This window comes from Symphalangus syndactylus, chromosome 5, assembly GCF_028878055.3.
Source record: "Symphalangus syndactylus isolate Jambi chromosome 5, NHGRI_mSymSyn1-v2.1_pri, whole genome shotgun sequence".
Classification (NCBI taxonomy): Eukaryota; Metazoa; Chordata; class Mammalia; order Primates; family Hylobatidae; genus Symphalangus; species Symphalangus syndactylus.
Window position 1 is genome coordinate 58,600,852 of NC_072427.2, and position 25,699 is coordinate 58,626,550.

At 41.1% G+C, this 25,699-nt stretch overlaps 1 protein-coding gene across 4 annotated transcripts in view; it reads left to right on the top strand.

Annotated features, from left to right (window-relative positions):
• The window catches only part of RYR3 (ryanodine receptor 3), a 565,081-nt gene that overhangs the window by 289,656 nt on the left and 249,726 nt on the right, over positions 1-25,699 (top strand). For all 4 annotated transcript variants that reach the window (XM_055278588.2, XM_055278589.2, XM_055278590.2 and 1 more), the window contains exons 17-19: positions 4,130-4,263; positions 5,830-6,071; positions 15,526-15,718. In XM_055278588.2, the coding sequence (XP_055134563.2) occupies positions 4,130-4,263; positions 5,830-6,071; positions 15,526-15,718 (569 nt within the window). The remainder of the gene's footprint in view (positions 1-4,129; positions 4,264-5,829; positions 6,072-15,525; positions 15,719-25,699) is intronic.

A 25,699-nucleotide genomic window follows, 5' to 3' on the forward strand; every position in this document is an offset into this window, starting at 1 on the left:
CTTATTGCCTGTGGACTAGACTGCCTAAAGCCACCGGATTAGAAGTTACAGTAATCTTACTAAATTCAAGATGCAGCTATTTTCATTAAACCCTTATCAATGTCTTATTTCTTGCAAATTACAAAAGCAAAGATTATTCTGTTTTGGGCTAGGCTTATAGTTTTGTAAGCCCTATGCCGAATTTTGACACCTTACAGTATTTGGCAGGGATAAGTATGAAATCACTTGATTAATAAATGCAAACAAAAGTGTATGCTGGGCAATTAAGGTATTTCTAATAGTAGTTTACCAGTAATTTTAAAGCTAGCTTACTTATTAAGATTTTACTGGCCAGGCACAGTAGCTCACGCCTGTAATCCCAGCACTTTGGGAGGCTGAGGTGGGCAGATCATGAGGTCAGGAGTTCAAGACTAGCTTGGTCAACATGGTGAAACCCTGTCTCTACTAAAAATACAAAAAATTAGCTGGGTGGTGGGCGCCTGTAATCCCAGCTACTCCGGAGGCTGAGGCAGGAGAATCGCTTGAACCTGGGAGGCAGAGGTTGCAGTAAGTCAAGATTGCACCATTGTACTCCAGACTGGGCGACAGTGCAACAGTGCGAGACTCCGTCTCAAAAAAAAAAAAAAAAAAGATTTTACTTAAGTTACAGGAACTTTAAAAAGCATTTTATTTAGTCTTTAAACAGGAACTTTAAAATAAGGACTAAACAGGAACTTTAAAAAGCATTTATTTAGTCTTTTCTTATTTAGTATATAATTTAAGAGCTTTTATTTTTTAAGCCAATTAATTAGAGCTCTTTTATATATTGTTAGTAGTAAAACATTCTGTACACGTCACAGAAATACCTAGAAAAACTTACGAGGCATGCCAATGGAAGTACATTTTATAGATTTATAAAGACTCCTCTCCCCTTTTTTTTTTTCCTGTCTTAGACTTACATATTCTTGATAACCTGTTTCACAACCCTAGGCAGTTTTCAGCTAAATAGCCTTAAATTTGCACATTAAGGGAAACAACTCAAGTGAAAATCAAATAGCAACATTTACATCATAAAGTACAGAGAGAAAAAGTCTGGTGGTGCTTGAGGGAGACACTTATTTTTCTTGAGCCAAATTAAACATAAAATTAAACTACACTCTTCCTTAAAAACCCAAGAGTAGCCTCTGTTGCAATAACTATTTTAATTTAAAAAAAAATCAGATGAAAACAGAATTCAGTTAACTGAGAAGAAAAAAATTTGCTCAAAAAAAAAAAAAAAAAAGACAAGGCCTTAGGAGAGAAAAACAAACAAAATACCAAAAACACGAAGACCTTTCAAATACAAACACGCACACATGCACACATACACACACACATCTTGGATGTTAGCCTTTTAATTAAGCTGACTTCTAACCATTGAGCTCCTTTAAAAAAATTTTTTTTAAATCTTATTACCGTATTTCTGCTAGGACAAAATGCTGCTAAACTAACAATGATCACACAAATTGTACGATTTCTGAGCACTCTTAAGTGTTAAGCAGAAATTAACACCAGCTGGTTGTTAAATGCTAACTTTAGTCGTTTAAAAGGAATTTGCAAGACAGAATCCCAAACCAGTTTCTTACCTAGTGATGGGTCTCAGGCTGTAGACTGCTGTCTGCCAGCCTAGAAGCAGGACAAAAAAAAAAAAAAAACTCATCTTCCCTGTTGGAAGCAAGCTCAAACTCCATAAAGGAGTTACCTGCCTTCCATCATCATGGAAGCAGGAAAACTTGCCTTCCTTGTTGGAAACAAGTAAAACTCAAAAAAAAAAAAAAAAAAAAAAAAGTTGTATAGCTAAATAGACTTTAGATCTCAACCTGAAGTTTTGGGAGATCAGGGATTCTCTGGAGGGGGTACTCTCAGACCTCAGCAAATTGTCCTATTGGTTTAAGCCATAAGGTTAGCTCATGCTGGTACCAAGCACCGATAGGAGATTCGTCAAAGGTCAGGGGCATCTCCACTCAGAATCCCCCCCGTGGTTACCAACATGTGAACCCAGAAAATCTGAGACAGGTCTTAGTTAATTTAGAAAGTTTATTTTGCCAAGGTTGAGGACTCGCTCGTGACACAGCCTCATTAAATCCTGATGACACGTGCCCAAGGTGGTCCGGGCACAGCTTGGTTTTAGACATTTAGAGAGACATGCGACATCACTCAATATATATAAGAAGTACGCTGGAAGGCAGGATAACTTGAAGCCAAAACAGGAAGACTGGAAATGGACAGGGAACTTCCAGGTCACAGATAGTTGATAACACAAATGGTTACATTCTTCTGATTTTCTGATTAGCCTTTCCAAAGAAGGCAAATCAGATATGCATCTCTCTCAGTGAGCAGAGGAGTGACTGAATAGAACAGGAGGCAGGTTTGTCCTAAGCAGTTTCCAGCTTGAGTTTTCCTTAGTGATTTTGGGAGCCCAAGATATTTTCCTTTCACAAACCCATTTGAACTATTTTAGAAAAGGAAGTTTATCCCCATTCCCCAGTTTTACCTGAAGGAGTGTCTCCTAAAGCAAAACCTAAGCAATGTCAACTCTGATTCTTTAAGTGGCGTCATTTATTTATAGATGAGGCACTGCTCTGTTAGGCTGTGTGCTTTTTACAGAGCCTTTTTCTTTTTGCTGTTCCTACGTTATGTGGATTAAGCCCTGCTTTCCCTCTGGCTGTGACAGCAAGTCTCCCACAGCCATCACTCCAAGGCAAAACAGGTGAAATGTGTAATAGGCCGACTGAAAAGTATTTCATTTCCTGGCCATCTATGGCTCTTTTCTTAGGGTGAGAAATTATCCTCTGGATTTCAAGTTTCCATAGTTGATGCCTATCACAGAGTGCTAATGATAAGAGTCCCCCATAAAACTGCATTTGGGATGCTTTTCCGCTTGTCCCATAAATGTGCTTTGTATTTATCTGGAACAAAACTGACATTCAGGGAGTCAGGTAGAAAGTTGGTTTGTGAGAATTATGGATACAAATGCCATGAACATCTTGAAGCTATCAAACCCCACTAAGCATTGGGTCTTCAGTGGCCACTTTGAGAGACTGAAATGAGGCTGCCTGCCTCTCTGTTGGTGCAACCTGCCATATCGTGGCTGTTATTTATCGACTGCTGTTTGTACATTCCTGTCTGTGAATGAAGGAGAGCGGGAGGAAGAGAGCCTGAGTGGCCCAGCACAGTTCGCTTTGCCATGATAGGAACAAAAATAAATGTGAATGAAAGAGGATAGAGTGCAAGGAGAGGACAGAGGAGAGGTGAGCGTGCAGGACGAGGCAAACAGAGACTGTTTTCCAGCTGCCTAGGAAGTGGGAACAAGGGGCAGAAGCAGTTTAATGACGGGTCTCTTAGACTCATGGGCCACCTGGGCTCTTGAAAGTTTGTTCTCCTTCTAGATGGGAGAAGGAGAGCAGGTAAAATATTTAGAATACCAATTTCCAGAAATTAAAGGGTATCTTCATGAGTTTGATGATACCACAGCAAAAGACCGAAGAACAGCAGTCTGCCCTACCATCACCCCACCTACACGAGATTCCCAAGCTTGCTACATGCAAGACCTTAGCCAAATCTTACGTGCCTTTTTATTAAGACCTGTAATGAGCCTCCACTAATACTCAGTTCCAAGCACCATCAGGGCTGGGTGAGAGTGTGCTGCTTGAGTTTGAAGTCCATGGAGGGCCTTTTATCCTTCTGCCCTGTGTTTTCAGAGCTCGGACAGTGAGCAGGGCCTGGATTTTGTGCCCTAGATGCCTCACCACACCTTAGTCCTGGCCTGGCTGGGATATTATCTTAGACAGTCTGTCTTCAGAGCACAGCCTCTTACTTACTGTAATAGAACAATGGCCACCGATGGTGTGCATAGTTTGGAGGGAAGGGGCATAAGACTAGAGCAGAGGGGCTAGAAAGAAGCCAAGACTCATTTTCCCAAGAAGCAGTAGGCTCTGAGGCATCACTCGCTCCTTCTGGGTAAGAGGCAAAGCTTCCTTGGCTCTGAGCTGGCTCTCCACCCATCACCTAGCCCCCATTCTTTATGACTCCTTCCTTCATGCATTGAGGTGGTCCTGCCCGCTGTGCCCTCCTGGTGGTCCTGAGGTTTGGTGGGTGTGTCCTGCTGCAGGTTCTGGATATCCTGTGCTCCCTCTGTCTCTGCAATGGGATTGCAGTGAGAGCCAACCAGAATCTGATCTGTGACAACTTGCTGCCCCGGAGAAACCTACTCCTGCAGACACGACTGATTAACGATGTAACCAGGTAAGGCCACCACCATCATTCCAAATGTCAAGCATAGTTCTGCCTGTCTTGTCTCCAAGCAGGAAAAGAGGGCTGATCTGAACTCCAAAGTTGCCCACCCATTGTTTCCATGGTGATACAAGTACATAAGACAAGACCAAGCAAATGTGCATTTCCTATGACCAGGGCGTCCAACCCCTTTAGCAGAATTCCTCAAACTTTTCTGTTTAAGTAGCTGAGGATAGAGTATGTGTAGCATCTGAGTGCTAAAGAATTTGACCTGAGGTGGCCTACCATGTTTTCTTTTAAACATTAATGCAACTCTTATAACTTCATAATATATTCATATTTATTTTTATACACCAACTTTGTTTTCTATAATCTTTTCATAGAATGGATGTCCCAAGTGAGACTGTGGCTTCTTGCATCCTCTGGCTCATGGCCATGTATCTCACTGCTGTCTGTGAGGATCAGAGTAAAGAGCAGGGTCCCATGCAAGACCCCTAGCTTGATAGTCCATACATGTGGCTGCACGTGAGTCATGTGAACTCACTGGACTGGGACTAGGCAGGTCTGCGGTTTTGTAGCCACTTTCTACCTAGGCCTACACACTAATCCACAATGGCAAGAATAGAATCTTTCCTCTGAAGTGCAGAGCAGCCCAAAGACCTGAGCTGTCACACAGACTTACTTTCTTCATGGTGCCAGCCTCGTTTTTCTTTGCCTACCCAAAATAGGGCATAGCTCCAGCCCAAGAACAGTTTGTCTCTAAGAGTTTGATTCTTAACATAAAAACTCTAAGTGGTGTATCTTAAGCTTTTAACCACTTTGCTGGATACATTAAAACCTCTTTCCCTTAATGAGGTTGCCTAGTAATGACTTCTTAATGGTTTTAAGAGACCAGTGTTATTAATAATGCTTCGGTAACAAAGCTGCTATACTGAAAATAAGGGTGCTTATACCAATTGACCAGAAAATGGAATTCAAGTAAACTTTTTTAACTTAAAAAACAAAGGTTTGTAATTATATAAATCTGTATAACATTTTCAGCATCGTTGCCCATGGTTGGCACTCAGTAAACGTTGGTTGCCTTGAATGGAATATTAAAATAAACATCCTTTATGTTTTTTAATGAAAATGTTGTCCTGATGCATCACGCTAAGAACTTGATCAAGTGTTGAGGGTCCTAAGCTTTTTCTAGTCTTTTTTTTTTTTTTTTTTTTTTTTTCTGAGACAAGGTCCCACTCTGCCGCCCAGGCTGGAGTGCGGTGGCATAATCATGGCTCACTGCAGCCTTGAACTCCTAGGCTCAAGCAGTCTCCAACCTCACCCTCGCAAGTAGCTTGGACTATAGGTGTGCACCACCATACCCAGCTAATTTTTGTAGAGACAGGGTCTCACTTTGTTACCAGGCTGATCCCAGACTCCTGGCTTTTAGAGATCCCTCCCATCTTTTGAGCAATATGAAAAACACAGCATTGCTCTTGTCCTAGGTGTAAATGGGCCATTGCCTCCTATGGTCTGGTTCAACTTGCTTTCTCAGTTTTTAAGGGTCTGTAGATGCCACTCGCCCATGTTTAATTTCAGTATCCGGCCAAACATCTTCCTGGGAGTCGCAGAGGGCTCAGCCCAGTACAAGAAGTGGTACTTCGAGCTGATTATCGACCAGGTGGACCCCTTCCTAACAGCAGAGCCCACACATCTGCGGGTGGGCTGGGCCTCTTCCTCAGGCTATGCCCCGTACCCGGGAGGTGGAGAAGGATGGGGAGGCAATGGTGTTGGCGACGACCTGTACTCCTATGGCTTTGATGGACTTCACCTTTGGTCAGGTGAGTACCTTGCTAAAGCTTTGGCTCATAATCTCACTGGAAATGATGGAGGCTCAAATTATTCAAGCTGAAATAACCACTTTCAGTTGAAATGATACAGACTGAAGAGTCTCAACTAATTAAACAGTTAGGTGGAAAAGAGTATCAGGTTAAAATAAGACTCATTTATACCATTACTCAGACAGTTCCTAGCTACATGGTCTAATGCAGATCACTTCTCTCAAGCTCATTGCATCTGTATGAGCCTTATTATACGGAATCGTTAGGATTATATGAGCAGAGACTCAGCATTTATTCACTGAGCAGTGAGTTACATACTGTTTTTTCATTTTTCTCTTATTTTATCCTCACAATGACCCCTTAAGGTGGAAAATATTGACCTCATGTGACAAACATGTAAACAGAAGCATAAAGATTGTTCAGTAATTTATTCAAAGTCACACTAGGGGCTGGATGTGGTGGCTCACGCCTGTAATCCCAGCACTTTGGGAGGCCGAGGCGGGCGGATCACGAGGTCAGGAGATCAAGACCATCCTGGCTAACATGGTGAAACCCCCTCTCTACCAAAAATACAAAAAATTAGCCGGGCGAGGTGGCAGGCGCCTGTAGTCCTAGATACGTGGGAGGCTGAGGCAGGAGAATGGCGTGAACCCTGGGGGGCGGAGCCTGCAGTGAGCCGAGATCGCACCACTGCACTCCAGCCTGGGTGAAAGAACAAGACTCCTTCTCAAAAAAAAGGAAAAAAAAAAAAAAAGTCACACTAGGAAGGATCCAGACCTGACTATAAGTCCATAATCTTGTCAACACAGCCTGTTGCTTCATAATAGAATTATAAAATGTCTGGATGGATGCCTAACACACAATAGGTGCTAACCTCTTTAAACGAATTCAGGGCTTCGTTTTTTTTAGATAAATGATTGATGCTTTTCCCAAGCATGTCCATGGCCTGTGCCTGTGGAGGAATGTCTTGACTTCTGCCTGGGAGAAAAACGCAAGATTCACTCTCAGGCTTTCAGCAAGAAGAAGAGCCCTACCTCTCCTGTCTGTTGTCCAAGGCATGTGTTTTCTGTATCTTTTGCAAAACTGCAATTGCAGACATCGTGTCCCTTATAGAAATCTCTTACATAAGCACTGAGTCTGTGGCTATGAGGTAGTGACCTTAAGCTTAGGTTATCATCAGATATCATAAGGTTCACAGGAAACTGTCTCTGAAGAAATGGTCTGAGAAGAAAGAATCCTTATGCTCATGCACCTTTGCAGCTCCCGAGTGTGGTAGGGTTAAGTCTGTGAAGGAATTAACAAGACTGACTTGTAAAATTTGTTTCACACTCCTGCTGACTGCTGCCTATCTCCCGCCAACTCACCACCATAGCCCAAGAATGTTCTCTGGAACCCAGCTACGCCTGAAGAGCACTCTGCATGGAAATTGACTAAGGAGGTATGAAGCACACCTAGACCCTGGGGTGAAGCAGATTGGACCCTTGTTTCGAAGAGAAACTAATCATTCTCAAAGGAAAAAAATTTACTTAGTCTTTTTCTGACTTTACAGCACTGCGTGGGCCACTTACTGTATTCTTGTATCCCTTTGTAGAAATTTGAGGAGTGAATACATCAGTGAGTCAGGAGGCATGGAACCCGTTCATGGTGCATCCATAGAGGGCTACTCTGTGCATTTCAGAACCTGAACATCCTGTCTAATTGTGTATCATTCCAGGAGTGTACAGTTCCCCATCCTCTCCCTCATCCCTCCTGTCTCCTCTGAAGGCAAGGAAGCTGGGTGCTCCAGACTCATGCCGAACATGACTAGCAGTGGCTCCTATGATTGGAGAAGTGGGAAGAAGGCTAGTGACTCAGCTTTTCAAAAACTGATTGTGGCTCTCTGAAATGGCCCGCACTTGATGGTGTATTGCCATGTAGGTGCACTCAAGGGATTTCATCCCTCAGTCTCCAGCATCTGATGAGACCTGGAGAAACCAGTGTCTCCAAGTTTTATACGTTTCATTCTCACCAAAATCCAAGCTTTCCTGGGTCTAGGCATCATTCTGACTTCTCTAACCAGCACACGGGGAGCATATATCTTGCAGAAGGGATTGGAATGTGTCAGGAATATTTCTTCAGCTGAAGAAATAAAGTTTCTGTTGATGACCCCCACCAGGACAGCCATGAATTTCAGACTATCTGATGAAAAGGTAATTATCTGATGAAGAAATGAAACGGAAATAACACTCCAACTTACTACAGGGGAGAATGGTGGGTACATAGGGGGATATATTAGAAAGTGGTCATGATAAATTATTCTCCTTTTATTTGAGATTTAAATGCCCAGGTCATTACCTTTAAAGTTACTCATATGCATAAATTAAGCCACTGCCTTGAATTGGTCTTTAACGTAGTTATTAAAGTACAATAGATTTTGCAGTAGTTAGAAAGAATTATGGTGCCTCTAACACTTTGTCAATGGAAAGTCAGGAACAAACAGCATAGCTTTGGAGTTATGCCTGGGTTTGAATCCTAGCTCTGCCACTTAATGTTTCTTTTTTTATATTGGGCAAATTACTTAACCTCTCAGAGACTCAGTTTTCCTCTGATAAAATGAGGATACTATAAGATTCTTACGAAACTTAAATAAGAAATATGAAGTCCCTGACATATATTAGGTACACAGTAAATATGAGCTACCTTCCCTCATCATCTATGAATTGCACTGTAGTTATAAAGACCAAATCCAGAGTCCTTGATACTTCACTCAAGACCATGAGAATAGCCCAGTTAGGGCTACCCCAGGAATATCTAAGGGCATAAAGAACCCCAGTTCCATGCTGAATGAGAAAAGAATTCTCAGTGACATCCTGGAAGTATGAATGAGCTTTTTCTCTGTGTAGGGGAGAAGACAGCCTTAATAGGCCTTTTTAGCCGTGGAAGCCTGGGAAGTCATTTTCAGGCATCAGCTGTGGGAACATCTCCCTCCTCAATTCTGTCTAACCCTCCCTACAGAATCCAGGGTCACCTCAGACACTGTGATCTTCTCTTTGGAGGAATGGCTCTTTTTTGTGATGATCTCACTTTCCCTCTCTGGATGGAGCCTCAGTGGGGCTTTCAGGATAGCACTTGGGAGTGAATTCTGCTCAGAGCAGCCTACACAGTATGTTACTGGCTGGGGGAAGTTTCATAGGAGAAATCATATCTCCCCTTCCCTTTAACCACTTTTTCCTACTCAGAATTGAAATAAGCAAAAGAATTCACCATTCCAAGAGACGAGTAGCATGGAAGTGAATGAATGGAGTAAAATTGTGCTTCCTGATTTATTAAGACTACTGACTCCTCAAGATAATTTACCTCTGCAGTCAGATCTGCACAAGGGGACTTCACCTGTCTCCCAACTAAGATGAGTTCCAGGGTATTTGTTTATAAAACACAGCCCACTGTGACTCACACCTTTCCAACCCCAGTGCTATGTGGACAAGATCCGAGGAGTAGCTGCAGAAGAGCAGCGCTTTTCTGTCTTTGGATCCCCTGTCATTCCAAGTGGCTAAATATTTGTGCTTGTATTATAATGCCAAACTCTGCAGTGCCTGGACCTGTGCAAGTGCTGAGCATCGCTGTTACCAGTTGGCTTGTTACTAATCAGAAGGGACTAAATTCTGCAGTAATACACCCTGAGGTTAATTGAAGATGTGCAGCATCTGATTAAGTGGCCTTTAAAAAAAATCTTATTATCGGGTTTGGAATGGCCTTTCCAAGCTTCCTGGGCCCTTCAGGTGGGCCTGAGCCTCCAAACCAGGGGACAGTTTTTCTTCTTCAGACTGGCAGAGATAAGAACCACTGGCCTCTTGCAGTGGATGGTCTCTAGAATTATTCAGAGTTCCTAATATCATAAAAAGCACTTGAGGCTGCTCTTAGAAAAGCTCTCTGAAACAAGTTTGATTTTTCATTCCATAGTGTCACATTTCTGCTGGTTGTTCTAAAAGGGTCAAATACATTAAACATACTTTAAAATGTGCATGTTTTTCAGTACTGTCTTTCAACAAAGAAAGTAGATTTTAAATCACTTTTTAGATTCAGCCCTCAGTGCTATAACTTCCCATATTGTTACTTTCTTCTACTATTATAAAAGGTGTAATATTCCTACAGTGTCCCGGCAAACTTTTCTACTGTTAGCCTAATAATTAAGGTTCCTGGAGTTGAAAAAAACACAAACAAATAGCACTTGCTGTGGGTTACAGTGTGTGAGGCACTCTTCTGTTGCTCTATAGAGATTAAGTGATTTAAAACTCATAGCAGTCTTATGAGGTAGACATTATTCCTGTTTGACAGATTAGGTAAATTGAGTCCACAAAGGTAAGTTACTTGCCCAAGGTCACACAGTAAGTAACAGAGCCAGAACTAGAGCCCAGGCAGTCTGGTTCCAGAAACCCCTTAACCACTACGATAAACTGCCTCTTAAGTGGTACATAGGACATCATTTATTTATTTCATTAAAGTGAAAAGGATAATAATGGTACCTTACAAATAACTCTCTTTACAGCATCCCTGTGGGTACCACTGTGCCCATTTTACAGATGGGGAAGTTGAGCCTCTAGTAAAATCATAGGTCCTGGTTCATGCAGCAGGTAAGGGCTTGGGATTTGAACTCAGTCCTGTGTGACTCCAACGCCCCTTCGACCTCCCTTTGCTACCTCATTGCAGCTCAGTTGAAAGGATTTGCGTCTTGTTTAAATGTGGAGTACAAGACCCTTCCTAAGTGATTAGGAAGCCATGAAAGCCCTCACAGGGGTGGAGATTACTTTCTCTGCATGTGAGGAGATTTATAAAACACAGTATGCAAAAGCAATGCCACAATTCCATCATTTTCCAATTTCAAACTCTTCATACTACTCACATTTTAAAGTGAGGTATACTTCATCAGATGACGTTTTACAGTGTGAATATGATATGAAATGGGCTCTCTTATCCAAATAGTCTTCCCATGACATTGCTCTAAGAACTTGCTAAGTATATCCTTCATATCCAGTGATTATCAACAGCTACCCTTTCATTTCTAGAAAATATTCGTCCCAACTCTGTTCTCTACTGTACAAGCTTTAAAATAGGCCCAGCCTATGAGTTCAATTTGCTTATAACTTTTCTTAGCAAGTGTTCCAAAGGAAACTTCTACTATGAGCCCAGTCTCTTAGAGAAAAGGTGGGAAAAGACAGCATCTTTCACCACGAGGGCATAATTGCTCCTCCTGGTGGTTATTTTCAATGGAAAGAGCAAGCCAGACGGGGGAAATTCTCTCAGCCATATTTCCTCTGGAGGGCATATGGCAGCTATGGCTAAATAAAGTTCAGAGCTCAGCTCCTGTTGGTATCAAAGCCCTGCTGCAGATGAAGAGCATCCCCCATGAAAGCTGCTCTTTGTCTTCAGTGGCCGAGCCTCAGGCCAGTATAGAAGCCAACAGTGAACCCTCAGAGGACGGGAGAGAGGATGCTGGAGTCATGATTCAACATTGGCAGTTTCGTCCCAGTTTGTATGATTCTTAGAACATGAAAGAACCTTGGAATTTGTATTTTTATCCAGTAAGGATCTGAATACTTTTAAAGACAATTGTCCAGTGTAGCATTTCAATTATTTCCTGGTCTTCCTCAATTCACAAATATTTGTTAGAATTTGTTCAAGTAGGCTGTGTGCGGTAGCTCAAACCTGTAATCCCAGCACTTTGGGAGGCCGAGGTGGGGAGGATCAGTTGAGGCCAGGAGTTCAAGACCTGCCCAGCCAATGTGGTGAAATCGTATCTCTACTAAAAATACAAAAATTATCTGGGCAGTGGCGTGCGCCTATAGTCCCAGCTACTTGGGGGGCTGCAGTGAAAGGATCACTTGAACCCAGGAGGCAGAGGTTGCAGTGAGATTGTGCCATTGTACTCCAGCCTGGGTGACAGAGTAAAACTCTGTCTCAAAAAAAAGTTCAAGTAACTACAGTGATATTTTCCAGAAGTTAAGCTAATGAAAAAAAAAAAAGATTGTTTTTAATGGTAAATCTTAAAAGTGAGACAATTACTGTAAGTTTTGCTGAATTTTAATATCATAAATATTTTTTCATAGCAAGACTTAGGAGGAAGAAAAGATCCTGGGACCTTGGGTATCTAAACTCCATACAATGAGCTAAGAGTACTCAGTGTCCTCAAATGGAGAAATGTGAAAGACGTCAAACCTACACACTCTTCAACTTTGGCTCAGTTTTGTTTTGTTTTTAAATAATTTTACCTACAGGTGCTTCATTGAGGAAGTTGTTCCTCTTTCTCAGTGGTGAAGCAAGGTATTAAAGTTATAAAAACAGAGTCTAAGGCCACTCCAGACTATTTGCCAATATGCATTGAGTACATTACGTGTAGCAGCATTCTTACTGTGCAGGTGGTCCAAGCCGGATGCTCCTGTCCGGCTTTATTGCCCCACCATATCTCCCTCATCCAGCCCTCATTAACCCTCACCTTCCAGCCTTACCAAACTCCAGCCATTCTGCAACTGTGTTAGACACTCCTCTTGCTCTTTCCTTTCATTTCTCTAGTGAGCTTTTTATTCTCCAAGTCTCAGCTTGTCCCATGCTCCCAGACAGATTCCCAGGCATCTTCCTCTCCCTCTAGAAGGCAACGCATACATACCTTCATTCCAATATTTATTGCATTATTTTTTATTTAAATGTCCATTTCCCACCAGACAATGGGCTTCTTAAGAGCGTGAGTTGGGTCTTCTGTCTTTGATCCCCAGCCCCAGGTGTAGTATCTGGCACAGAGGAGAGCCTCGTTACTTACTGCCTGTGGAAGAATGGGAGGGAATGCAATATGGCTTTGTCAATTACCCAAATTAATTAGAGGGAGCTACCTAATCTTTATTAATTAAAAAGAGCACAGTGATTTCACCATTTAAAAATTCACCACTTAGTTTAGAATCTATTATAGGTTGAGTATCCCTTATTTGAAATTCTTAGGACCAAAAGTGTTTCAGGTTTTAGATTTTTTGGGTTTGGGAATATTTGCATATGCATAATAAGATACCTTGGGAATGGGACTCAACCCTAAACACAAAATTCCTTTGTGTTTCATAAATACAAAGCCTGAAGGTAATTTTATACAAAATTTTTAATAATTTTGTGTATGAAACAAAATTTTGACTTTTTTGCCTGTGACCCATCACATGAGGTTGAATATGAAGTTTTCTACTTGTGGCATCATGTCAGTGCTCAAAATGTTTCAGATTCTAGAGTATTTTCACGTTTTGGATTTTTAGATTAAGGATGCTCAACCTGAACTAGACTAGCAGTAACCACAGAAAACATTAAATAGTTCTAAACTGGGATTATAAATATTATATAGCAAAGATACATGTACAAAATCTGTAAATAACTCGTATCCATCAGGTGGGGATTTTTTAAAATTACCTTTTCATAGCATATTATACAGCCATTAAATTTCGAATGAATATTGTATTATACAATAAAATGTTTGTGATATAATTAGTAGAGCAAGCTACAAAAACCTATTATACCCCAGTTTGAACAAAAAGTGTGTGTGTGGGGCCGGGCGCGGTGGCTCACGCCTGTAATCCCAGCACTTTGGGAGGCCGAGGCAGGCGGATCACAAGGTCAGGAGATCGAGACCATCCTGGCTAACACAGTGAAACCCCGTCTGTACTAAAAATACAAAAAGTTAGCCGGGTGTGGTGGTGGGCACATGTAGTCCCAGCTACTTGGGAGGCTGAGGCAGCCTCCTGGCCTGAACCCAGGAGGTGGAGCTTGCATTGAGCCCAGATTGTGCCACTGCGCTCCAGCCTGGGCGACAGAGTGAGACTCTGTCTCAAAAAAAAAAAAAAAGTGTGTATGTGTATAACTCCATAAAATATATATAACTCCATCAAAATAGAGTGTGTGTGTACATATATATTTGGAAGCATTTTTATGGAGTTATATTTTTTCTTTTGTATTTATTTGAGACAGGGTCTCATTCTGTCACCCAGGCTGGAGCGCAGTGGCATGATCTCAGCTCACCTCAGCCTCCACCTCTTGGGTTCAAGCTATCTTTCCACCTCAGCCCCCTAAGTAGCTGGGACTACAGGTGCGCATCACCACGCGCAGCTAATTTTTGTATCTTTAGTAGAGACAGAGTTTCATCATGTTGGCCAGGCTGGTCTCAAACTCCTGAGCTCAAGCGATCCGCCTGCCTTGGCCCCCCAAAGTGCTGGTATTACAGGCATGAGCACCTAGCCTTTTTGTATACTTTCCTGTATAAATGGTGACCATTTATAATGAATACATATTATTTCTGTAATCAAGAAACAAGATATCTTTTTATCTTTTGCTGGAAACTCTATTTTAAAACCTAACTTCTCTTTTGTTGCTCTCTTTCTAATAGAAATGTAAACCTGATAGGGGAGGGGTGGGTGGTTATAATTATTAATATTTACTTTTAGAATTTCCAGAATAAGATGATATAGGAAAGCAGAGAGGTGATTTTCCTCACTACTTTAAGTCAGGAAATGATAAATCATCTCATGAAAGAGATGTGAAGAAGTTTTTTAATCAATTCAGAGTATAACTGGCAATGTGTTTTCCCACTTATCTGAAATAATAAAGTTTTTTAAAACAAATAAGCAAACTGTGTAACATAGTTTTTTTTGTTTGTTTTTTGAAATGGAGTTTTGCTCTTGTTGCCCAGGCTGGAGTGCAATGGCATGATCTCGGCTCTCCGCAACCTCTGCCTTCCGGGTTCAAGCGATTCTCCTGCCTCAGCCTCCCGAGTAGCTGGGATTACAAGCATGCACCACCACGCCCGGCTACTTTTGTATTTTTAGTAGAGATGGGGTTTCTCCATGTTGGTCAGGCTGGTCTCGAACTCCCAACCTCAGGTGATCCACCTGCCCCAGCCTCCCAAAGTGCTGGGATTACAGGCGTGAGCCACTGCGCCCAGCCTATGTAGTATAGTTTAATGGCTAGATGTCCTTGCCATTCTTCTCTTTGATGGCTTCTCTATTCAACACTAGAGCAGTCTAATCTTTTTGAGGAAGTAGAAGACAGGAAGGTCTTTGGGCACTTGCAACTGAACAGACACACACACCAGCTACCTCTGAAGAGCTACACCAGCAACAGCAGTCTGTCTGTTACTTCAGACACCAGGCCAGAGTCTGAACACACATTGAGCAGGCTAAGTTTTGTTATTTCTCATTCTTAGCAGCTTGAGCATTTCCCCTGAGACTCATCTCAAATCAAGCATGGTGTCTGCCCACTCGCCAGCTTAGGAATTCATTTCTCATTGCTCATCTCACATAGGAAAAGCAAAGTTGCATTTCAAATGCAGTAGTACCTCCGGACCTCTTGAGTACCCATCACACCTCCCCATTTCCCACAGAGGCCTCTGAGCCTTTCTCAGCCTGGCAGGTGCCTCTAGAGTTCCACAGCCTTCTTCCTGTTCTTTCCTCACCAGGCCGGATACCCAGAGCTGTGGCTTCCATCAACCAGCACCTCCTGAGATCGGATGACGTGGTAAGCTGCTGCCTGGACCTCGGGGTGCCTAGCATCTCATTCCGCATCAATGGGCAGCCCGTGCAGGGGATGTTTGAGAACTTCAACACAGACGGGCTCTTCTTCCCTGTGATGAGCTTTTCAGCAGGTGTCAAGTAAGTTATGGCTGTGATTTCATGGAGAGTAGCAGTTACCCCACCTCCCCACCACCACTGTGAGCTGCGAAGCCAGCAGTCTCCTTCAGGGCTTCAGTACTGTGAACTAAGTTCCCCAGGACAGTGATGGTGCAAGGGCAAGAGCCACCTAGAGTCATTTGCTCCATCGCTACTGGTAGAACCAGGGGTTGTATTATGTACTCAGATAAACAGTAAGATTAGTAGGATAAATCCTGTGTAGAAAATTAATAATTATAAAAGTATTACATGCTCATTATAAGAAAAACTTCAAAGACATAGTTATGAACAGCACAGTAAAAATCACCTATGATGCCAATGGTTAGCTGTAATCTATTAATACTTTGGCATATTTTTCAAGTCTTTTCTTCTACAAATATACATCTATTTTTTAATTGGTATCACATCGAATATGAAGTTTATGTCTTGATTATCTTTTATTCAACAATAAGTAATGAGCCTTTTCCTGAGTCATTGAGTATCCTCAAAATGATTTTATAGCCACATAATAGCCCTTTATTTGGCTGTTTCATAATACAGCCATTACTCTGCTGTTAAAGTCTATGCCAATTTCATTTTTATTGTTGTAAATAAAATTCTTATGAATATCCTGAAGCATAACTCTTTGTGTGCTTCTATTTTGTTCCTCCTTGAAATTGGTCAAAATGCATGAACGTTTTAAAGTCTAAATTTATAATTATGTGGCCAAATTGATTTTGAGAAAGATTCTCTAAACAGTTCAGAATTCCTTATCAATAACTTTAGAATCTAAAACGCTCTGAAAACCATAAATTTGTTCATAACTCATTTTGTAATAAAATGTAACCTGAACTCATTTTGTGACAAAACTGTCATCAGCATAAATGAGGCTGTTTTCAGTCATTTATTCTGCTTCTTGTGAATATATGTTTAACTGCAGAAATATTAATGTGTCTGATTATGATGTACTGCCCCTCCCCTGGCTGCAGTTTCTGCTTAATCTGCATAACGGGTAACTTTTTAAAAAATTCTAAAGAATTCCAAAGTCTGAAGCACATCTCTGATGATTTCAGATAAAGGATTTGGGCTTGCAGTATCATTTAAAGCAACATACGGGAATGTCCAACTGACTGGATCCTTATTAATTTTTACTGTTACTGGTTATTTTAAACCTTCGCTGATTTGGAAAAATTGTACCTTAGAGTATTATTTTTTTATTTTTTATTACGAATGTGGTGAAACATTTTTTAATGCTAATTTTTATGTACTTTTTCCAACCCAGTATTTTTGCTAACTTTGTGTTCTCAGCCTTTCTGATATTTATTTTTTGGTAGATATCTTACATATTTTGTGTATACTGACTTTATATAGTATATGTAATATATTTACATATTTATGTATAATAATTTTATATTGAGGATGTTAAACTGTTGTTTATTGGTTTCAAATATTTCTCCCAGTTTCTGATTTATACTTTAACACTTGGGTTTTTTCCTATTGTTTTTTGTTTTTCTTTTTCACAAAAGGAATGTAAGTCAAAGAAAGTACCAGGAACCCATAATAGTACCACCTAGAGATAATCATATTAGCTTTTTATATACACAGTTCAATATTGTTCATTTAATTGGGCTTGTGCTATGCATGCTGCTTTCCTATATACTATTGCTATTTCTCTGCCTCTTTCCTTGTACCTACCAGTTGGATGCTATTTTTAATTCTTTTAACCACGTTATACATTTTAATGTCTGTAAGGCAAAACCCCACAATAACCCTTCTTTCCCAAGCTTTTCTCAGCCATTCTTCATCCTTGTATTTTAAAGAGATCACAATCAACTGAGCAGGAGACTGGAGTCAACATAGAATCATACTAGTGTCCATGGAAGCCCCTGGAAAGGGTCATAGCAGGAGGAGAGTTGTGGGAAGCAGGAGCTGAGATCTGGGATCACAGAGAAACCATTTCAGGGATCCAGGTCCAAGTGAGGGGATTTTCAGGGTGAAACCACTCTAGTAGGCCTCAGCACCTCATGTGGATTGGTAAACCAAGATATGTTCATATGTTTTCCAAAGTAGGATTTTGGTTCTGTTTCAATTATATAAACTATTTAGAAATAATTGTCCTTTGTGAATGGTACTCAGCCTTTGGAATTTGAGACGGATGTGTATGTTTGTATACATACACAAGCATATTTACAAACATTCATATAAATGGATATATTAAAGTTATTTAATATTTAATAAAAACAATTTAAAATTGTTTGAGGTTCTTGTAACAAATGGAGAACCAGTAGAGTAAAGCTTTACTGAGGCTGAAAATCTCATCACATATTCAAGCCAGGGAATCTTACACTATCTGCAGACACTGTATTCTAAGAGCTGAAAGTTCTTCTGTGCTGAGGATATTTCATCCCAGTTCTTTCTTTTTAAATATGTGAGGGTACCGCATAGAGCCATTCTCATTGATAGCCATCAGAAGCATGTGGAAAACGGGGAGTGTTATTGACAAGAGAGGCACTGTAAGCACAGAAGAAACTGACTGGAGCAAAGGCCTTCTGGAAGAGGGAAAGGACCTTCTAGCCCTATTTTCCATCTTCCCCACTCCACTCCTTAGGAATAAAGAGAATGAGTACAAATACAAATACAACACAACAGTATTGGGGTCATCCACCCTTTGACTCAGGACCTTCCCTGAAGAAACAAGGTTACTCTGAGCAGTCAGTTCCCAGGACTGCATTTGCCTGTGTAGCTGGTGGCCTTGGTCACCCACCATTAATACTCCTCCCACTTTTACTTATTTTGCCCATGTCCACTCATTGTTTTTAACTTATTTTCAAAGGGAGTACACCTATTTCACAAGCATGTCATTTGAAAAAACTACTTAGGCAAATTTAGATCTACGGAGAAGGGATCTTCTCCAGTCTACTGGCTAATGGACTTTTCCACAGTTTGTGTTTAGAGAACAGTATATCTGCTCTCAAATGTTGCATAATGATTCTTAATCATTAGTTCATCCTTCCCATCTCCCTCAGAACAATGAGATAGGATTTTTGTGTCTGTGATTTTTTAGAGGGTAGTGGAGGGATTTTTTTGGAATCCTCTCTTGACAAGAACTGCAGTTAGCAGATGAAAAAATAGTTGACTGAAAGGTGGTATCCACATGTAGAAGACATTTCTAGCATCTGGTGTCTAGGTCAGCAGATCATGCAGACTTCTGAGTGCACAGATGAAAGAGAAGCAATGTTGCAAGACAAGAAAAATGAGATGACTAATCATTTAGGAGGCACGACTGCTAAGGAAATTTAAGAAACTGAAGGGTCCAGATGTATTGACTCAAAGAACCAACAGCTTAGTTCTGAGAGCTTTTTGCTTATAGCAGCTGAACAGGTGGGAAGGCTAAAAAGCAGTGCCAGTAGGGTGTGCAGTGGGGCTTGAAGTCACTCAAGCCTCCTGTCTCTCAGGAAACTATCCGCTCTGATATATTCCTGGCTTCAGGTCTCACAGCATGTTGTGATTTGAAGAGAGGTGGAATCACAGGGCCTATGTAGTTGGGATACATTTTACTGACATGCCTCTAGTGCATCACATGATGACCTTGGTCAGGGTCAGTGCAGGACCTGTACTGGGGGCTAGCCAGTTGCTTATAAATCAAAATAAACCGATTGGCTATTCTACAATCCAGGTGTTATTCTTACATCAACTGGTAAAGTATGATTTGGTGCTGAAACCCAGCAGTTCTTCTCTGTACTACTTTAGTTCAGTTGAACAAAGAGCTAGAAAGAGAAACCACAGTATGAATTCCAAGTTAATTAAAGTATCTTATTGAAAAGAAATATATTGGCTGGGCGCAGTGGCTCATGCCTGTAATCCCAGCATTTGGGAGGCCGAGGTGGGCGGATCATGAGGTCAGGAGATCGAGACCATCCTGGCTAACACGATGAAACCCCGTCTCTACTAAAAATACAAAAATTAGCTGGGCGTGGTGGCAGGCACCTGTAGTCCCAGCTACTTGGGAGGCTGAGGCAGGAGAATGGTGTGAACCCGGGAGGCGGAGCTTGCAGTGAGCCAAGATCGCGCCACTGCACTCCAGCCTGGGCGACAGAGTGAGATTCCATCTCAAAAAAAAAAAAAAAAAAAGAAATATATTTTATAATGAAATTGAAAAGAAATTATTGTTTCACCCAATACTGTAGAACACTTGCCTGGTTTTATAGCATCTCTCCCAGCAAGATGCAAAGTGTTATGCCCGTCTAGAAAGAGATTCTTTTTCTCCCATCATAGAAGTCTTCAGAGTTGTTTCTCATATTTATTTTTAACTTCTGTATGGCTTCTAAATTAGATTTGAGTTCTCTTTCACAGTCCTGTTTCCTCCTGTTTAATGATCTTTACTGAAATCCTTGTCTTGAATTTTTAAAATAATTTTTATACTTACAAACTATGTTGTTAATAATACCTGATTAGGATGTCCCTGCCAGCCGTCATCGAAGAGCAAAGCTACATGAAGGGCAAAAATCTTTGTCAATTAGATTTACTCACAGTGAAGTCAAAGTTAGCATGAGTAATTACTGACAAAACCCACAAATCAGTGTCATAGCCTCTTTTCTCTTAATGAATATGCTTCCAAAGTTTTCTTCTCAATGTGGTTTGTTTATAGACAGTATTATTAGTGCAGTAGGCCCCCAGTGTAACAACCCTATTCATTATAGAATAGAATTTGGGATGAGGTATATGTATCTTGTAGCCCACCGAAAAGGTTGAATTACTTAGATGCCAGGAAGCTCTTACTAAAAGTTGATCTTATATACACCTCACAAATGGCATGAATCAGATAGAGAGCATTATACAGAAAGCCATAATATATAGTGAAATTTGGGTGCTAATTTTTTTTTTGCAGAAAATTAATGAGTTAGTCATAATAGAATATATTTTATGGCTATAGTTAAACTCCCCATAAATCTATTTAATCATCTTACGTAACTCTTGCCAGCTCTAATTTATAAAAATAACCATATCCAAAGATAGTATTTGTGGTGGTTGTTTGTTTTCTGTTGGTATTCTCCAGACTTGGCTAAAATTCAGGTAACCAACAGCTTAGCTATTTCCAGCTTGCTGTGGTCAATGCTGTGGAAATTATTGCTGAGATAAATATACTTCTTCAGAGAACATGATGGGCACTGGCTGGATTGCCCTGAGCTTTCATCAAACACTAGCCAGAAAGAAATATGAATGTGGGAATGTCCATAACTCAGTCTTAGCGATACGGCCTAAAGATGCAATTATGAATCGTGACTTATGAGTCGAATTCAGGTCAGCAAAAGCTGGCTAATTCTTTCTCCTCTTAACCACAGCTTGTATCCTTTTCTTCTATGAAACATTATCTCAGCTCTCTGGGAGGAATTCAATAGCAGATAACAGTAATGAGACATCTATAAGACTAGTGATTTTACACATTTGCTAGCAAGCTCTGAATAATAATATGATAGCCCAAGGAAAGAAAAGTTGGTCACCCCCTTTGAGCACAGCACAGCTTTGTCATGATTTTTACTATTTTTTTTCTTAATGGGTTAATCTTTCAAATCTGGGAATTTGTAATAGGTAGTCCCATCTCTCCTGGAAGTTAACAAGCAAAAATGCACAAATCTCAAAGATGAAGTTGAAAATGCTGGCAGAGATTTTTCAATATAATTTGTCCTGTGTTTTCAAAATTAGTCAAGTAAATAAAAATTTCCTCTACACATCCCAAAACTTCACTACTCCCAGGCAGCTCTTACTGAAGCTATTGCTTATCTTTGAGGTGAGAGTATCTATGGACAGAGTCGCTTACTGTAAACACTTTAGGAAGGAAAAAGTCTTTGAGAGCTGATGAAACATTTGAGTTACAGGAAGAACCCCAGAAAATGATACAAGTGCTGTGGTGGAACGGATTAAACTGATTAATGAATTTGATTTTTTAAATCCATTAATGTAGAGAAAAATCTGAGGATAAAGAGGAACTAATTGTAATGAAATCAGTTCTGAAATTCTCTTTTTTATTTTACATTTAACATTTTGGGGATGCTGGGTGATTCCATGGAACTCAAGGAGCCGGGGAGGAAACATGTAGAGAGGGGAGATTCGCATTCCAACTGGACATTTCTCGTTTGTGAATGAGGCAAAGGATTTAAAAGATAAACGTGAAGTGCCAGGTAACAATTTACTGAGAGAAGTGGACTGGTAGGTTTAACTTTATTGTTTCTTCTTCTACGCCTGTAACTCCATGCTCTGGACAAGTCCTCGGGTAGGTCCTGTAGCTTTTATTGCTACTTTTAGGAACAAGAACAATCTTGTCAGTAATTTGAAAGTTCTGCCTATTTGAATATAAAATCAAAATTTGTATCCAGTTTACAGCTCGAGCCCTCCCCCAGCTTGGGCCTGCAGTATGAGGCAGCTTTTTCTCCACATTGGTCTGCCCCTCCCTGATTGGCCAGCTCCTATTGCAGACCCGTCTAGAGTTGAGCCCCAGGGAGAGGTGACTGGAGAATAGGCATGTCTGATGGAGTCAGTGCTATTGTCAGGTAGCATTGAGTCTTTGTGTAGTGGTTGTACAGTTGCTGCCTCTTTCTTTTCTGGGACCCTTTTGTAGTTTTCTTAGCCTCAGGCTGGGAACTTCTGACCAGTTCTTTTGACACAAACCTTACCACTTCTGTTGGCTGCTCCCTCTGGCTGACCCTAAACCTCCCTCCAGATCCCCCTTCCCACGTCCCCCAGCCCCTGGGTTTCTGATCTCTACTCAGACATTTGCCTTTCTGGGAAGTCCCTTTTTAAGATGGCAGACAGTGGGCTCATTCATGGAGCCCTTAAATAGCCTTCTAGGGAGCACAGTCCTTGGCGTCGCCCTGAGCGGAAGGGCACCTCTTTTCCATGCAGACCTTTCTCACGCTGTCAGCTCTGTCACCAGGAAAATGTGTCCCTCAGTAAACTCCAGAGGACACTTGTCCAGCTTCTACGTGGTTTCTTGAAACCTCATCATTTGGCTTCCAAAAAGGGAGAACGCTTCTGCCTTTCTCCCTGAAAGTTCTCTCCAAAGGAATTCTTTCCTTTATCCGTCTAGAGGTGTGTGATAGGCTGTGGCTGATAGAACTGGTTTCACAGTTTTTTCGTATATACTACATAGTTGACTCAGCACTTCACTTTAGAATGTGAAAATATTTAGCATCCTCTGAATTATGGATTCATACATCTAACTTTGGGACCTCAACCAAAACTCTGAGACAGAGGGGAGCCCACTTTCATATACTCAGATACTTAAAGTGAGTTTCAAGTATTTTGTTTCCGTCTTTCAGTCGTTCCCTTCAAACCTGAATTTTATCTCCCTAGTTATTACCTTTGATCTCATCAATCTGGATCTCACAGGGCAAATTATGAAGGGGACCGTCAATATTGGTGGCGGTTTGTTGGATCCCTTCTCACAGACTCTGGGCAGTTTGTTCACAGGCAGTGAGGGGAGGAGCCACAGGTGGTAGGTGTGCCTTGGACCATCGTCTGTTCAGTCTGCCTGCTGAGGGCACAGGGACTCTCATCTCCGGGAGTTCTGAAGCAATCCAGGACCTTTTCTTCCACCCACTGAAGCACTGCACGATGATGTTTAAAGACCAAAGATTCAGTATGCAGTAAACACTGATTCCTGCCTGTGTTAATTTATTTTACAGTTTATGTGGCCATTAGAGAAGATAAGATTCAGATTTATAACCAAATGATCAGTCTCCTTTTAATAACTGAATATAAAAACTAAGCATTGTTCTCATTAGATGCTACCTGAAACTCTACCTTTCTTGATTTGTTATCTCATCCAGCAGATTTTAAAACCTAAGAGAAATTTTGAAACTCAACAATTAGCAAGAGAGCTCATGAATAATTAAATTCCTCTAGAAATCCTCATAAGAGACCATTTACTTGTTCTTGGAATCCATATGCTAGTGAGTAATGGAATACACTTACTTGCTGTACAAGCTACTAGGCATTCAGCTGCTCTCAGGAAAGATGCTCAATGAGAAGAGAGAGGCAGAAAGTTTCCCACACTAATTCTTTGCCCAGAAAGATCCAATTTTATCCCATGGTTTCCATATGTCAGTAACACAATCTGTTACGTTGCAATTGAATTGGGAAATTTTCAACAAATAATTTTAAGATTTAGTCATTATTTCCTGAGGTTCACTAAATTAGTAATACTGCAGGCTAATGACTCAATTTTGTTTTAATTTCATTGTTCAAATTCTTAATAAACATAGATCATGTCCTACATAACACTTAATGTAGGAGCATTCACAAGGGACAATTGTGATTCTAACTGTATATCATTATTATTGAGTACCTTAAAATAGGAAACTGGGAGGTTTCATATGATTTCTAGAATTAATTTTAAAACAGCATTTTATAAAATGCTTTTCAGATAAAGTGTCTGCTCTTATTGGGAAGGAAAAAAACCTTAGCATCTCTTAAAGAGGCTCCAGTTTCACGATTAGGATATTTCCACCATCACAATTATGCAGCCAACACTGAGAATATCTTGTGAGGCTGCCCTACCGGAACGTTCCAGTGAAAGGAAATGAGGCCCATTGGAAAGTATCCTGTTGTGAAAGTTTTGCCAAATCATAACTTTTCTCCGTTTACCTCATCCCCCTCCACACAGACACTCAGTCCATGAGCAATTCCAAACAAGCCTAATTCCAAAACAAAACTGGGTGTGGCTGCTTGGATCACCTCCATCCAACCCACCATTATCTCCCTCTGACTATTTCAAGATAGTCCCCAGATCTATCTGCATAGGGCAACTAGGAGAATCTTATATTTCCTTACATTAAAACCCATCAGCAGCTTTCCATTTGGAATAAAATCCTACCTCCTTGCCAGGGCTCATAGACCCTGCCTGATACAGCCTTACCACTCGGGCTCATGGCATTCTCACCCACGCCACCCTCCTTCCCGTTAATCTGATCCACCCAAGGTCTTCTCCACCTCAGAGCCTTTGCACTTGTTCCTCTGCCTGAAATGCTCTTCCTCCAGATCTTGAGCTCACTGGTTTCTCCTTACCCCTCAGAGTCAGCTTGCATGTCAGAGAGGCCTTCCTTGATACCATCTCTAGCAGCCAACCCCGTACCTGAGTGATTTCAAGATGTCTGCCAATCAGTAATTAACGCCTATTGGTCTGCTAGAATACCTGCTCTGTGACACCAGGGATGCCATATACCTTGTTCATTGCTGAATCCCCAGTACAAAAGCAAGTGCTAATTGTATGGGCTCAGTAAAGATTTGTTAAATGGAGAAGGGCAGGGGAATGAATGTTGTACGTAAACACTGCATATATATTGACATGTTTCCAGTGTTCAATTACTGTTGAATCTCCAGAGCTCCATATCTTGCCATGTTTTAGTTATGGAAAACTGGTTGTATTTCCTCATCAATTTAATGTGGTTGCAGCTGACTTGTGAAAGCTCTATTTCTGATTATAAACCTGGGATCATATGAAGTATCATTTTGAAATAGCTTACTTTCACCTCTCCTTTTTGTGTGGGGAACTTTAGGGTCCAATCTAACCCTAACCTAACCCATATATATGAGGCTGACTTTCAGCCAGAATGCTGAATTACAATATTGAAAGACTTCCGCGTGGTGGTAATCAGAGCCTGCCTGCTATTACTGTGAGACCTTTAGTGTCCTTCCCCACTTCGTTGGGAAGTACCAGTGAGCACTGCAGAAGGTGGGCCAGGGTGTCAGGACTGGGTACTATCAGGAGGATGATACTAAGAAAGACACTGGCATCCCAGTGAGCAAACTCTTGATGCCCATCTGTGCCCATGCAGCCATGGCTGCCTCCTCACAGTCGCCCCCATACAGCTGCTTCAGGGAAATGTGGCCTCCACAGTGTAACATTTTTAAGTAACCTCACCAGCCATGTACCATTTGCGATTAATACTCTGATGTTACTTAGTCTTTTCCCCTGAATATTAAAAT